The sequence below is a fragment of the Phragmites australis genome, chromosome 7 (genome assembly GCF_958298935.1).
Source record: "Phragmites australis chromosome 7, lpPhrAust1.1, whole genome shotgun sequence".
NCBI lineage: Eukaryota > Viridiplantae > Streptophyta > Magnoliopsida > Poales > Poaceae > Phragmites > Phragmites australis.
The window spans coordinates 25,005,045-25,018,176 of record NC_084927.1 but is presented as its reverse complement, the minus strand read 5'-3'; the positions used below and the strand labels follow the sequence as shown (position 1 = coordinate 25,018,176).

The 13,132-nt window shown below is 48.3% G+C and overlaps 3 protein-coding genes and 1 non-coding gene across 4 annotated transcripts; 2 read left to right on the top strand and 2 right to left on the bottom strand.

The window, feature by feature from the left end:
- The first annotated feature begins 706 nt into the window (after window positions 1-706).
- On the top strand, window positions 707-1,622 carry LOC133923526 (uncharacterized). Its single transcript, XM_062368810.1, has one exon. The coding sequence runs from the start codon at window positions 818-820 to the stop codon at window positions 1,442-1,444; it is 627 nt and encodes a 208-aa protein (XP_062224794.1). The 5' UTR covers window positions 707-817; the 3' UTR covers window positions 1,445-1,622.
- Window positions 1,623-6,568: 4,946 nt separating this feature from the next.
- On the top strand, window positions 6,569-10,202 carry LOC133924335 (uncharacterized). The gene is made up of 5 exons (XM_062369822.1): window positions 6,569-6,822; window positions 6,931-7,004; window positions 7,857-7,986; window positions 8,567-8,875; window positions 9,702-10,202. The coding sequence occupies exons 1-5, from the start codon at window positions 6,703-6,705 to the stop codon at window positions 9,969-9,971; spliced, it is 903 nt and encodes a 300-aa protein (XP_062225806.1). The 5' UTR covers window positions 6,569-6,702; the 3' UTR covers window positions 9,972-10,202.
- Window positions 10,203-10,484: 282 nt separating this feature from the next.
- TRNAR-ACG (transfer RNA arginine (anticodon ACG)) lies at window positions 10,485-10,557 on the bottom strand. Its single transcript has one exon. It is a non-coding gene; the product is annotated as a tRNA-Arg (tRNA).
- Window positions 10,558-10,861: 304 nt separating this feature from the next.
- Window positions 10,862-12,066, bottom strand: LOC133925508 (sugar transport protein MST1-like). Its single transcript, XM_062371413.1, has 2 exons — window positions 12,019-12,066; window positions 10,862-11,935 (listed from the first exon to the last, which is right to left on the bottom strand). The coding sequence occupies exons 1-2, from the start codon at window positions 12,064-12,066 to the stop codon at window positions 10,862-10,864; spliced, it is 1,122 nt and encodes a 373-aa protein (XP_062227397.1).
- Window positions 12,067-13,132: the final 1,066 nt, after the last annotated feature.

Sequence of the window (13,132 nt, the reverse complement as noted above, 5' to 3'; positions counted from 1 at the left end):
GGTTCAATCTCAGTGTCCATGCCCCACCATTTTCTGCAGCAGTGGACTAGGGTCAACCGAGCACTACAACGGATGCAAGCTCTCGCTTATGCGGCTTCCCTGTAGCTGCACCCTCCTAGGCTCCTACTTGCTACTGGGATTTCTGAACACGAATCACCCAAAAATATCGCCAAAGCTAAATCTAAATTAACCGGCAAGCTAGAAAAGAACGCACGCGTGGCCATCGATCCGAGCTGTACTACATACAACTAGTATCCATCCTCATCCTGTCACCTGCTTATCTGAATCCGATTCAGACGCATGCTTCTCCCGTGCTTCGACTCCGTTCAGTTCGCCAGAGCGAGCAATATTAAACTGGACGATCAGCTAGTGCTGGTGGTTATCAAGAAGCAAAGGCGTGTGCCCAAGTGGGCTGCTGCGTATGTTCGAGCACATAGTTAACCATATCAGCCTCGCCATCTGACGCGTCCTTGTCTGCCCATGAGCGCCACCCTTCTGCCTCCTCTATGGCCAAACCACCCTTGACGCGCCCAAGGGTCCGCGCTGTTCCTCCCGCTCGGATCAGCTCGAACCCCACTAGAAAACGCGCGCAGCCCCACTGGGCTCGCTCGTTCGGTCCCTCTAGAAAGCGAGGGCCGTTTCGACGAGCACGCGCCACTTTACGCCTGCCTATATATTTGTGGCTGCACATGCAGCTCCTATATGTGAGCACACGACTGCAGCACCTGGGCTGAGTGGGCAGGCTAAAGATTCAGTGCTCGTGCCGCGTATCAGCGCTGCTAGGTGTTGCGAGGAGAGTGCAAGTGCGCGTGCGCGCATGGCGAGCTTGTGGGAGCAGCCGAGCCTCGAGTTCGGCGTCAAGGTCGTCAGGGCGGCCGGCCTCGAGGCGGCGGATCAGCGGCAGCTGGAGGAGGGCGGCACCCTCTTCGTGAGGTACTACGTCCCGGCCGGCGATGGGAGGCGGCGGCTCCGCGTGGACACGCGGGAGGTCCCGCGCGGCGGCGGTGACGCTGGTGACGCGTTCTGGGGCGAGCTCGCGCGCTTCGAGCGCTGGGGGGCCGGGGCGCCGGGCGGGGGGGTCGTGTTCGAGCTCCGGTGGAGGCCCCGACCGTCGTCCGGACTCGCGGCGTTACTGGGGGCTGGCAATAGAAGGAGGCCGTCGCGGGTGCTGGCGCGGGCGGAGCTCGCGTGGCGCGACGTGTCGCTGCCGCCGGCGGAGAGGTGGCTGACTCTTTCGCCCGCAAGCCGCGAGCTGGCCGGGTGCAAGGCCCCCAAGCTGCTGGTCGAGGTCGAGACCATCCACTCCGTTGCCAGTGAAGTGGCGGAGAGGAAATCCGGCGGCACGAGAGATTGCTGCAGTGCCGGCGAGTGCTGCGGCCAGTGTGGGTGGATCGGGAACGAGGAGGACATGTTCCTTGCGGCCACGTTCAGCCAGCAGCTGTAGGCTTATCACGTAGCAAAACTGTACCCTGAACCTCGTTAACTAGGTTCAAAACCACTGAATGTTAGGAAGGAAAACCGAAAAGAACAACCTATAGTTGTTTTGATCTCGCTGCAAAAAATTGTGGATTTGAGGCAAACCCAAGCATGACGTTTTCAAGTTTGGATCTCTCTATTTGTTATCTGAAATGGTGTTATGCTTTGCGCGGCTCTTGTTTGCACTGTTGTGTGCCGCCGAGTCCAATGATCTGCCGCGTTCGCTGCTAGCGCTGTGGACGCACCAGATCGCCTCGACATCGGGATGTTAGTTGGGTGTAGGGCGCACAAGGGCGGGGTCCCGTAGACTGCTTTGACCCTCAAGCTGTGGCTAATGCTGGGCTGTTAATCCATCGGTGTTCGTGGGCTTGTGGGGATTTAAAAAAAATATTTTCTATTAATTAATATAGCAAGAATAGACGGCCATTTCAGGAAAACAATTACAAAACTAAGCGGTTGTCGCCCTTTCATTTGGTTGTCAAGGATTTATCACCCAACAAGCAGGCGATAAGTGAGGTCCACATTAGCAGCAGCTTAGGAGACCTATCATGGTATAGTGTCACCCGATCAATGAGCGATTTTTACACTTCTCACATATTCATTGGGTGACAAGTTTACCTCACTGTCAAGCACTGTACAACATAATATTTTCATATGAAGTCGAATGGAGATGATTTTTATATAAAAAATACAAGACAAAAGTTAACTTCTCTATACAGGTTTTCTGAGCTACTTATTGTATCCTTTTTTGGGCGTTGTTACTGAAGGAGAAGGAGTGGGGCATAATGCACGCTGCATAACGTCTTTTGGAGACTACCACAATAGATATCTTAGCTAAGCATGAATGGAGATTTAGCAACAAAATTTGTGTTTGATGTTATCGCCTTCTTTGTTTGCTAAAGTAATAACTTGATCATTTGTTAGTGGTCTATCTAGTCAATGGCTGCAACTTTATAATACGTATCGGCTACGTACATACTTTGATGTAGAAAACTTTGTAATAAATATTGGCTACGTACATACTTTGATGTAGAAGCTGTGATATTTTCTTTATCTTGACGAAATAAAACTCTTTTATCTTAAAAAAACTTCTTAGTAGAGTGACGCACAAATCCCCTGTGTATTCAAGAAAAAGGGATACGATCCACGTGACTATTTACTAAGCATTCTGCATTCAGTCCGCTGCAACCAAGGCCGAGCTAGCCGGCAAACAAGGCCAGCGTGCGTAGCCTAGCAGCCAACGGTTCAGGGACTCAGCCTACTGGCCCAACAATGGCCCATGCAGCCAGCCTAGTGCAGTGCATGCCATGCAGCAATCCTCTTCTTCCCTAGTCAACCTAATGTGGTTCGATCAATCGAATGAAAAAACGAAAATGGCAAGAAACTCAAGGATGATTGAAACACCTGTCCAACCAGGGACGGATCCACCAGAGGAGACGAGGAGCGCATATGGGAGCTCCCTAAGCCTCTCTTTAATGTTTAGGCATAAAAGAGTAGGAAGAGAGGAAGAAGAGCCCATATTTGATGGATCTAGATCCGCTACTGTGTCCAATCACTAAACATCGTCACCCGACTGAACTATAAAACAAAAATTCATATGGAGTACTGAGTAGGAGCCAATAGATGAAGCTTGCCTACTTTTTTGTATTGATCTGAGGAATAATATTTGAATGTATTTAAGAGGTAAACAAAATGCTTGAGTCATATGTGGTGCCTTGCTGATGCACTACACACTGTTCGCCGTGCTCATCCAGTGCCCACTGTTTTTGCGCTGCATGGCCGCATCACCTTGACCTCGATGCACCCTCAATTCCCAATCCCTAGTCAATGAGGCAACAATGGCAAGTGGAATATGTTGTGGTAAATAAATTGGGCTATGGTGGGCTTGTAATTTCCCAGCCTAAGAGCACCTAAGTTAGCATTTTTCAATCTAGGGATCAAAACATAGAGCACTTTCAACCTTAGTTAGCTTTGTTACATCAACAACGGCTGCTATCAGGGCTTAGTCTCTTGCTAACTCTGACGTATCTGGGCCAGCTGCCCAGGATTGCCCCCTACTGGCTACACCTCTGCTTACAACACCACACGAATTCGCACGGTCCAGCTGCCACATATGATTATGCATGGAGGCTACATGTGATTTGGCAAAGAAATTTTATAGGAAGAAGAATCGTCCCATGAGGATCCGTTTATGTTGTATGTTCTAGGCACAATGATTTAATATTTAGTGTCGTACACTGCATATATATATTACTACACTACTATAAAAAGGTAGATTAGTACCGGTTGAAAAATAGTTTTACTGTCGGGTCTAGAATCGGCACTGAAAGTTCTTTTCAGTGTCGGTTCGTGCCCCTAACCGGTATAGAAAAAGTTTTTCGAGCAAAAAAATAAACGAACCGGCTCTTTCGAGCTAGCTCTCCTGCCGCTGCCACCGCTGTCGTGCTCCTGCCGCCGTCGCCACCGCCGTGCGCCTACCGCCGCCACCACCACCACATACACAAATCTACTCATCTCATCATACAAACACATCTCACAATGATCCAACCAATTTCTAACTAAGTAGAACTACAAAATCAGTTGAGCATTCTATGATCTAACAAAACTCAGCTCCAATTTAACTTTGCAAGACAAGAACACTATAATCTGAACCATTACAACAGGCTATACAAATGACATTGCAGAAGGAATCAGGTTTAGAAAACGCCAGAGCAAGAGCCCACTATCACTAACTACTTTAGAAGAGGAAGAATATGAACAAATCAAGCTCATCATACAAACTAAGTATGTCAACCATGTCTGGCCGTGACGGCTCCAGCCGGACCATGTCAACCATGTCTGGCCTCACCGACGATGATGGCAACCCCACCGGCGATGACCGCCGCCGCTCTCTGCCAGCCTCCGGCGACGTCGTCGTGCTGCTGTTGTAGTAGGTGGAATAGATGTCGTCCTTGTCACAGCTGTCGTCCTCGATAAGGCCATGCGAGTACTGTTGGTACTTGGCCAGCATGTACTGCTCCACGTACAGCCGCTCGCTAGGTGTTATCGGCCCCGGCCATCGCAAGTCTAGGCCATGCAGTGTTGAGATCGCCTACGCCATGATTCATGTGTGGCGGGATGAACTCCCGCGGGCACACCTTCTGCATACATGCATGGGACCGAGGGAGGGAGTGGGAGGGAGGAAGAGATAAGGTGGAGCCCGGCGGTGGGGAGGAGGCCGGAGCCTAGCGGTGGGGAGGACTGGATGAGGCGTGGGGAAGAGATAAGATTGATCTGTTGGATTTGGTATCCAGCGATGGGGAAGAGATAAGACTTTGAGCAAAGAGCCGGACTTGACGTTGTGAGCCAAAATTAGGTCGTAGGAAAAAATCAGGTCCGGTGCCTTCGGTGTCGGTTGGTTCTGGAACCGGCACTAAAACCGACTATCAGTGTCGATTTCAACCATGAACCGATACTGATAGTCGGTTTTCAGTGCCAGTTCTTAGTGGTTTAATCATTATTCGTGCATGTACAATTAAAAATCGGAACTGATATATTTTCAGCGCTGGTTGTGCAGCAACCGACACTGATGAGCCGCTACTTATTGTCTATTCTATAGTATAATGAACTTATCGCAATCTATATTATAGCTCAAACTGATTCAAAAGTTAAAAAAAAAATCCTACACCACAAGCTAGGGTTTGACACAAAAACCCACAAGAACAAAATAGAGTGAAAAAAGTTATGGGAGGGACCTTCTAATGATCCATGCGGAATAATGGATGCGTTGAGGTGGATGAAGAGACGTGACGGGCTACCTTCTTTATTCGATGCAGATAAAGGGGAACAGAGGAAGAAGAACACGGGAGAGGTCAAGAGCTCAAAGCTCCACGCTAAAGGATGTTACATTGTACCATAAAACATGACACAGTGGTATTTCACGTCGTGTTTTGCCACATCATATGTAGCCTCTGCACATAATCCTATGTGGCAATTGGACTATATGAATCCATGAGGCGTCGTGTCATAGACCTACTACGTCAATGTCATGGTAACGTAAGAAAGATTTTCTCAAAGGATTCATTTACAAATACATTTAAAAACGCTAAATTATAAAAAACTCCAGAAGAACAAGCGCCGAACCATCGAACTGCGCTCTCATGTCTCAACCAACGCGCTGGAAGTGCATTCCTAGCAGAAGCACTCAAGAGATTTTCAAAGCATCTTGGCGCCAAACGAGCCAATAAGATGTACAGGGCCCACGAACTAGTCACTGAGCACAGACGGATGCCTCCCGGGTCCTATGGCATTTTTCAAACATAGTACTTCTTGTCACACGAAGCGACCGAGATAGACGAGAGAGAGAAAAAGAAGCCATAAAGCACCTGACCTAGCGTAGTTACCTGCCCCTTTTATTACACTCACCTTGACATCGAGACATTCTAGTCACATAATTAGCCGTTGCGTTGACACTAGGTTCAGTCAGGCTCATGTCGTCAGTGGGTGATCATAGCTTCCATACGAAGAGAGAGTGGTATACACATGGACTTTTTCATCGCGGCGAAGTGCATACCTAAAACACAAGAAAATATTTGGCGCAAACATCATATGCCATCCATCCAATTCCCATTTAAAAGATACGATTGATCCTACCATTACACTAACAGAAGGGTTATTTCACAAACCCTTCCACTAATAAAATGATGATGAGATCAAATCGCAAACTTTGAAGAAAGACCGGACATATGATATTTATTTTGCACCTATTTATTAGTTTGCGCATAAGATTTCCCTGAGCGGCGAGCCACGTGCCCACCGGCACCTCGCCCCACAGGATCCTCTACGTCCGCCCCCGAACCGCTCGGGCCGATTTCATCCAATCGCGTACTCTGAATAACGCCAGAACCCCGCACCGCAGGCTACACGCATTCCCGGATCCACTGCTCCTCTCGGGCCCCCCGCCGTAAACAACCCCTCCGTCGTACTCGCCCCAGACGCCACCGACAGGTGGCTCCCGCCTCATCCGGACCCATATGTCAGACGCTTGAGCGTTACTGTTTCATTGCCCACTCGCAGCGGTGTCACCGGCATATTTTTTCGAAACGAGGTATCTGCCACTGGCATTTCGCTCTGCGAAAAAATCGCGAGGCAGCGTGCCGAGCTGAGCAGGGAAAGGCGGCAGTGCCCGAGCGTGGGCATCCCTCCCTCGTCCCCCGTAGCTGCGGCCGCTCCGTAGGAAGGAGAGCAATGGAGAGGGCGGTGCCGGTGCGGAAGCCACACACCTCGACGGCCGACCTGCTCACCTGGTCGGCCACGGGCCGCGACGCGGCCGCCTCGCCGGCCGCATCCTCCCGCCCCAGCCTCAAGGTTCGCTCCTGTCTGTCGATCCACTGTGCTGCTCTTTTTCCGGTGTGTGCGAATCGGTTCGCTGCCCCTGTTCGACGCGGCTGACTTACGGCGGTGTTGTTTGAGCAGCCGGCCGCGGGGATCACGCCGGCGATGTTTGGCGCGCCGGTGAGCGAGCAGGAGGCCGAGGATCTGAGCAAGAGGTGAGATCCGTGGCTTCCCGTTCCCGCATTCCGCGCTGATCCGCTCGATCTGTACCTTTTACTGCATTCTAGTTTGGTTAATCCGATTCCGATCTGATCTAGCGACGTGTATTTATGCATTCGTGTTCTATTCGGATGTGTGCTCTGGCCGATCCGATCGATGTTTCAAACTTAGGCAGCCTGCTTGCCTTGCACTGGTTTTCGCGAGAAGTGGCAGCTGCAAATGCTCGTAATGCCTTCCCATGGTGGGTAGCTGGAGGGTAGACGCTCGCAGGCGGTTGGTTCATGTTAGGACGGACCGTGTGCGTGGGGTACAGTGCAAGCGTGTGAGGCTACTAGTGTCCAAATTCTTCGTACCAGTAGTGGATTGTAGGTGGTGCTAGGGTCCAAAGTTTTTAGCGCTACTGGTAATGGTTACTGAAAGTGATTTCAGGGATGCAAACGGCCAGCGTTCCTTTAAATTTTTGATATTTCTGGTGTGAGTGATGCCTAGCTGTGTGCACCTACTCGCTGCTGTGGCTGTTACTGCCTGTTTACTATGTTTTACTTCTGGTATTTTCAAATGTATCAAGATTTCTTTTTTACATTGGAGGGTGTAGCGAAATTTTGCGCAACTGTGATGAAACCTTATAGATCGTGTTTTTTTTTATGTGTATGTGTTTTCTTAGGGAATTGATGTTTTACATGAAAATGTGTACTCGGTAATTTTGTGATGGAGTGCTCGCCATGGTAGCTAAACAGCTGGGGATGTTCTTGTTGATGTAACTTCAGCATTGCTTCCAAAATTGATCTGTTGTGCTTCTCCAAAGATAAAATATAATGAACTCTAACCTTCCTGTTGGCCTTTTGTAGTGAAAGGAAATTTTGCTCAGGCTCGAAGTTGAAAGAAATGACTGGGAGTGGGATTTTTGCTGCACAGAGTGAAAATGGTGATTCAGAGGCTTCAAATCCTGCTAACAAAACTTCCGTGAGGATGTACCAGGTACTGGTTTTGTTCAAATCCTTCTAACAAACATCTTCTCCCCTCTTTTTGATGGTGAAATTTTGTACGTCTTGGTATTATTTTAGTTGCCCATTGCAATTCGTATTGTTTGTTTTGGTATACAGAATACGTTGTGGCACATTTTGATCCCTTTCTGTTAGGAAAAGGTGCCATATTTGATATTTCAAAGGAACTGCATTTGCAAGAGCAACTTATTGTTTAAGTTTTTTGTTTGTCCTTTTAGGCTTGTGCACGGGTATTAAGAAAGTTACCATGTGTCCTTATTTCCCTACTAAAAGTGTGCTCCTTAAATTAGTTTGTCTCTCTAACCACTCATGATGACCAATGAAAAAGAGTTTGTTCTTGGAAAATGTAGCAAACGCTAAAGAAGGCCAAATAAAAAAGAACACTTTGCAACTCCTAAATGGACAAATAAAAAAGAACATAGGGAGTACTACTTTTAGGTTTGTCACCTTTCATGTTCCACAAAAGTTTATGTTTCTTTTAGATTGATTCATTCTAAATCACAGAAGTGTTGTCTTCTAACTATATAACTAACGGATGCACCTTTTCATGACAGCAAACTGTGACTGGAATAAGCCAGATCTCATTTAGTGCTGATGGAAGTGTTTCTCCGAAGAAGCCATCCTCGTTACCTGAGGTCGCTAAGCAGCGAGAGCTGAGTGGTACACTGGAAGATGCTGATGCTAAAATCAATAAGCAGCTTTCTGAAGCCAAGACCAAGGAGCTTACCGGGAGTGACATCTTTGGCCCGCCTCCTGAGATTCCTGCAAGGCCATTGGCTGCTCGTAATATGGCGCTACAAGGAAATGTGGATTTTTCACTTCCACAGCCAACAAGCGTCCACACATCAGTTAAAGTATCCAATGTAAGCGACTATAATACAATCTTCCTATTGTTGTTTTGATGTCCGTTTTATTCCTTTCTTGGCTATATATGTCCTTCTGTGTAACCAGCCAAAGGCCTATTATAGAGAATTTATCTCGTCATGTCTTTATGTTCGGAAATAGATTTCATCTTTGACTTTGACTATACATGGCTGAACATGGACAACAATGTTCTTAATCTAGTATTTCATTTCACACACTTCTTTATGGTTTTATTTGTCATATTTTCTTTGAATGGTGCAATTGTTTTAGTTCCCAGCTAATGCGATACAATTTTCCACTGTGCACATGCATAATTCTGTAATGCTCTAGTGATGCCCATTTGATGTGCTTGCATGGTTGTGATTTGCATGCCTGGTTCATTGATACTATGTTAGTTACACGCTTTTGTTCCTTGCATGGTCAATGGTGATGAGATACCTTTGGTTTAAACTAACAATCAAATCTGTCTGCTGAAATGTTGGCCAATTGATAATTCCAACCTGGGCTTAGACTATTGCTTGAATCTTACTTGAGATTCAATGCTGATTGGATTTTCTCAATAGGTATTTGTACCATCGTTCTTTAGGATAATAGAAAAAGGAAATTTTTATGTTTGTGTCACAAGGAATGCATTTGTAAACCTTTCATATAAATGCACTAGCTACTATAGAAAGCCTAACAGCAGCACATAGAACATCCACTCATGTTTATTTGATATTTTCCTATTTTGACTTGATATTCTTGGAACAAAAGCTAGCTGCTTTTCATCCTGTTAGCGCGAACATCTTACCCTCTGAATTTATGTGAACTGAATGACTTTTGTAGCCTGCCGGAGGTCCAAGCAATATATCTTTCAGCGAAGAGCCAGTAGTGAAGACAGCGAAGAAAATTCACAACCAGAAGTTCCAAGAGCTGACAGGCAATAACATCTTCAAGGAGGATGCCCCTGCCTCAGCCGAGAAGTCTCTGAGCTCGGCGAAGCTGAAGGAGATGAGCGGCAGTGACATCTTCGCGGATGGACAGGCGGCTTCCCGAGACTACCTTGGCGGTGTCCGGAAGCCCCCGGGTGGCGAGAGCAGCATCGCGCTGATCTAATTATCGTAGACTGTTCTAATTGGGACTGGCTAGTTCTTGACCTCCCAGTTCTTGAATCGTGCTTGAGGACCTTAATTTATGTTGGATATCTTTAGTCTAATATAATGTAGAGTCAGCAGAATCTGACTCGGCTCATATCTGATGTACTTGTGCGTGATCTCATCTCTGCTTTGTGCTACTTATATGTATCCGAACTAAGAACTTGTGCAATAAGTTTTTTGGACTCATTTCTGAGCTTATGGCATCATTGGATGTTTAGATTGTTGTTTGTGTTGTAAATAGATAAATGCAAGTCTATGCAAAAGGCCCGCTCTTTTGATAAGACGGCGCCTTCTTCTGTTCGCGCTCTTAGACATTCGTGGCAAAACTCTCGACCAGATTTTGATCATTTGGTACACCTCTGAAAACGAAGATTGAAATATATGGAGTAGTTTCCTGTAACTACGATGGTTCCTCGTGTGAAAAATAAAATGTGCCAGTTGCTTTTGATCTAGAAAGTAAGGGTAAAAAAAACGACTCCGCTGGGGATCGAACCCAGAATCTCTGGTTCCGTAGACCAGCGCCTTATCCATTGGGCCACGGAGTCGTTATTGTTACGCAATTAGTGTACACTTGTTATAACCATTATTCCTCTGCTCAAACCAACGTTACTACGTCATTCAATATTGCATGACGTATTACAATTTACAAACATCACAAAACAATCGTCGCACAAACATGAATGTATACTGAACCGAATTGTCTTTTCTAGTCCTCTCAAACAACTCCTCAGATGACGAACCGAAACACATTTCACGAACGTACGAAGAAAATTTCATCGTTACTGGAAGCATGGCTCACTTTGGCCCCACTAACCTTCGCCACTGGAAGCATGGCTTCCCGTCAGCTCATCAGGGGCCCTCGGCGTTCTTGGCCGGCGGCTTCACGAAGCGGCCCCAGTACCAGTGGCGCGCCCAGACGGCGCCCATGGCCTCGAGCGGCACCCCCTTGGTCTCCGGCAGGAAGGCCACCACGAACGCGGTCATGACGGCGACCCAGGCCGCGTAGTAGATGAACGTGGCGTACTTGAAGGCGCACAGCATGGAGAGGAACGTCTGCGTGAGCACGAAGGTGGCGCCCAGGTTGACGGCCACGCTGACGCCCTGCCCCGCCGACCGAATCTCCACCGGGAATATCTCGCCGGGGATAACCCAGGTGAGCGGCCCCCACGACCACCCGAACGCAGCCGAGAAGACGCACGTCAGCGCCAGCACCGCGATGGAGTACGGTCTCGCCATCGCGGACTCGCCATTCCGTCCGATTTGCGCCCCCATGATCCACGCAACCGCAACCTGGCAGATGATCATAAGGAGCCCACCAGTCAAGAACAGTGGCCGACGGCCGTACCGGTCGACCGTGACGGTGGAAACGAGCGTGGAGCCCAGGTTCACGGCGCCGAGGATGACGGCGCCCATCAGCGCAGCCTTGCTGCCAAACCCGGCCGTCTGGAACAACACCGGCGAGAAGAAGGCGATGACGATGACCCCGGTGAGCTGCTGGAACAGCGGCACCGCCACGGCCATCACCAGGTGGTGCCGGTGCTCCCTCCTGAGGATCCTACGGAACGCGCCATCCTCGTAGGCGCGCGCCGCCTCCACCGCGCGCGCCACGTCCTCCAGCTCGGCGTCCACGTCCGCCTTGGCGCCGCGGACGCGCCGCAGCGCGGCGCGGGCCTCCTCGACGCGCCCGCGCACGATGAGGCTACTGGGCGTGTCCGGGATGAGCAGCGCCCCGACGAGGATGACGGCGGCGGGCGCCGCCGCCAGGCCGAGCGAGAGCCGCCACCCCCACGTGGCGACGCGCGAGGTACCGTAGTTGACCAGGTTAGCCGCCAGGTTGCCGATGCTGAGGAAGAGCTGGAACCCCGTCGTGAAGGCTCCTCGCCACTTGGGCGGCGCCGTCTCCGCCAGGTACACCGGCGCCGCCTGCGCGCCATCGCGCCATGCAACGACGTCACATCACATCGTGAGTTACGTACACCCAAGTTGTCACGTACCAATCATGATACATCATACTTGCAAAATGCAACTAGAGCTTGAAGATCAGTTAGCGTCATATTAGCTGACTAAACATGTGTGGTTTTTTTTTTTTACCGAAACGAAACATGTGTGACGTTAAAGTTGAGTACGAAAGGTAAGAGTTGGTAGCACGGACAGAAACTCGGCAGCCAACCAGTCGAAGAGAACCTGATGCCTGCACGAGTTGCATCAAAAGATGACGCAACTAGGCATCCACTATTCGCTTGAGTTCGATGTGTTACTCAAAAACCAGCCACTGGCCCTAGCAACCTCGAGAGATGGCAGCGAACAAACGAAGCAAGACGGCATGCAGCATCTACCCTTCCTATCTCCGCGTGCTACGGTGCTATTATTTCAAGGCCATGGCCAACCACTTCCGATCCTTTGGTGAACAGCACCTATCACTTCATGTCTTGTGCAGGAAATTTTCCCTGATATAGCCCTACCAAACTCTTGGACTCATTTTGTGAACATAATACAATCACATCATTTCAGTTCTCCAAAAAAACATTTCAAGACAGTTTTTCCTTTCCTTTTTTTTTTTTTGCAACGAAAAGTGTTGCTTTTGTATTTGAGTCCCTGTCAAGAAGAACACTAAAAGTTGTATTTTATAGGCAGCTAGGGAATATGTAACTTCATATCCATAACCGGACCACCATAGGTGCAATGGGGGTTGCTTGAGGGTAGTCTGTAGCTTTATCAATCTGTAGGTCCACAACACATCAGAATCACAGGAAGTCCAATATATTTCTCTATAACTCCTGTATTGCACAATGCACTCGAACTTCTGCAAGAATTTGGTTTATGTTTTATCCTATTTTAGCAATGTTAAGTTGCTACTATTATATATGGTGTTGCTAAATATAATGGAAGCTTGGCTCTGCTTTCATAAACTGGAGCTGCCTATTTTGGTGAAATGGTTATGTGTCATTGTCTGCGATATATTTCCATGGTCTGCAAAATTATAAAATACATATTATCTCAAATTTGCCTAAGAGTTGTTATATATATTTTTTCCCACTTTTTGGAAAAGCATCGGTGCAGTTTTGAGTAGGACCTATAACATGGCTCCGATTGCTACCAAAATGATCGCAGTTAATTCGC

Coding starts and splice junctions, on each gene's coding strand:
- LOC133925508 (XM_062371413.1), bottom strand. CDS start 12,066: ATGACGCTAACTGATCTTCAAGCTCTAGTTGCATTTTGCAAGTATGAT. Junction 11,936..12,018: donor TTGCATTTTGCAAGTATGAT/GTATCATGATTG, acceptor GATGGCGCGCAG/GCGGCGCCGGTGTACCTGGC.
- LOC133923526 (XM_062368810.1), top strand. CDS start 818: ATGGCGAGCTTGTGGGAGCAGCCGAGCCTCGAGTTCGGCGTCAAGGTC.
- LOC133924335 (XM_062369822.1), top strand. CDS start 6,703: ATGGAGAGGGCGGTGCCGGTGCGGAAGCCACACACCTCGACGGCCGAC. Junction 6,823..6,930: donor CCTCCCGCCCCAGCCTCAAG/GTTCGCTCCTGT, acceptor TTGTTTGAGCAG/CCGGCCGCGGGGATCACGCC. Junction 8,876..9,701: donor CATCAGTTAAAGTATCCAAT/GTAAGCGACTAT, acceptor TGACTTTTGTAG/CCTGCCGGAGGTCCAAGCAA.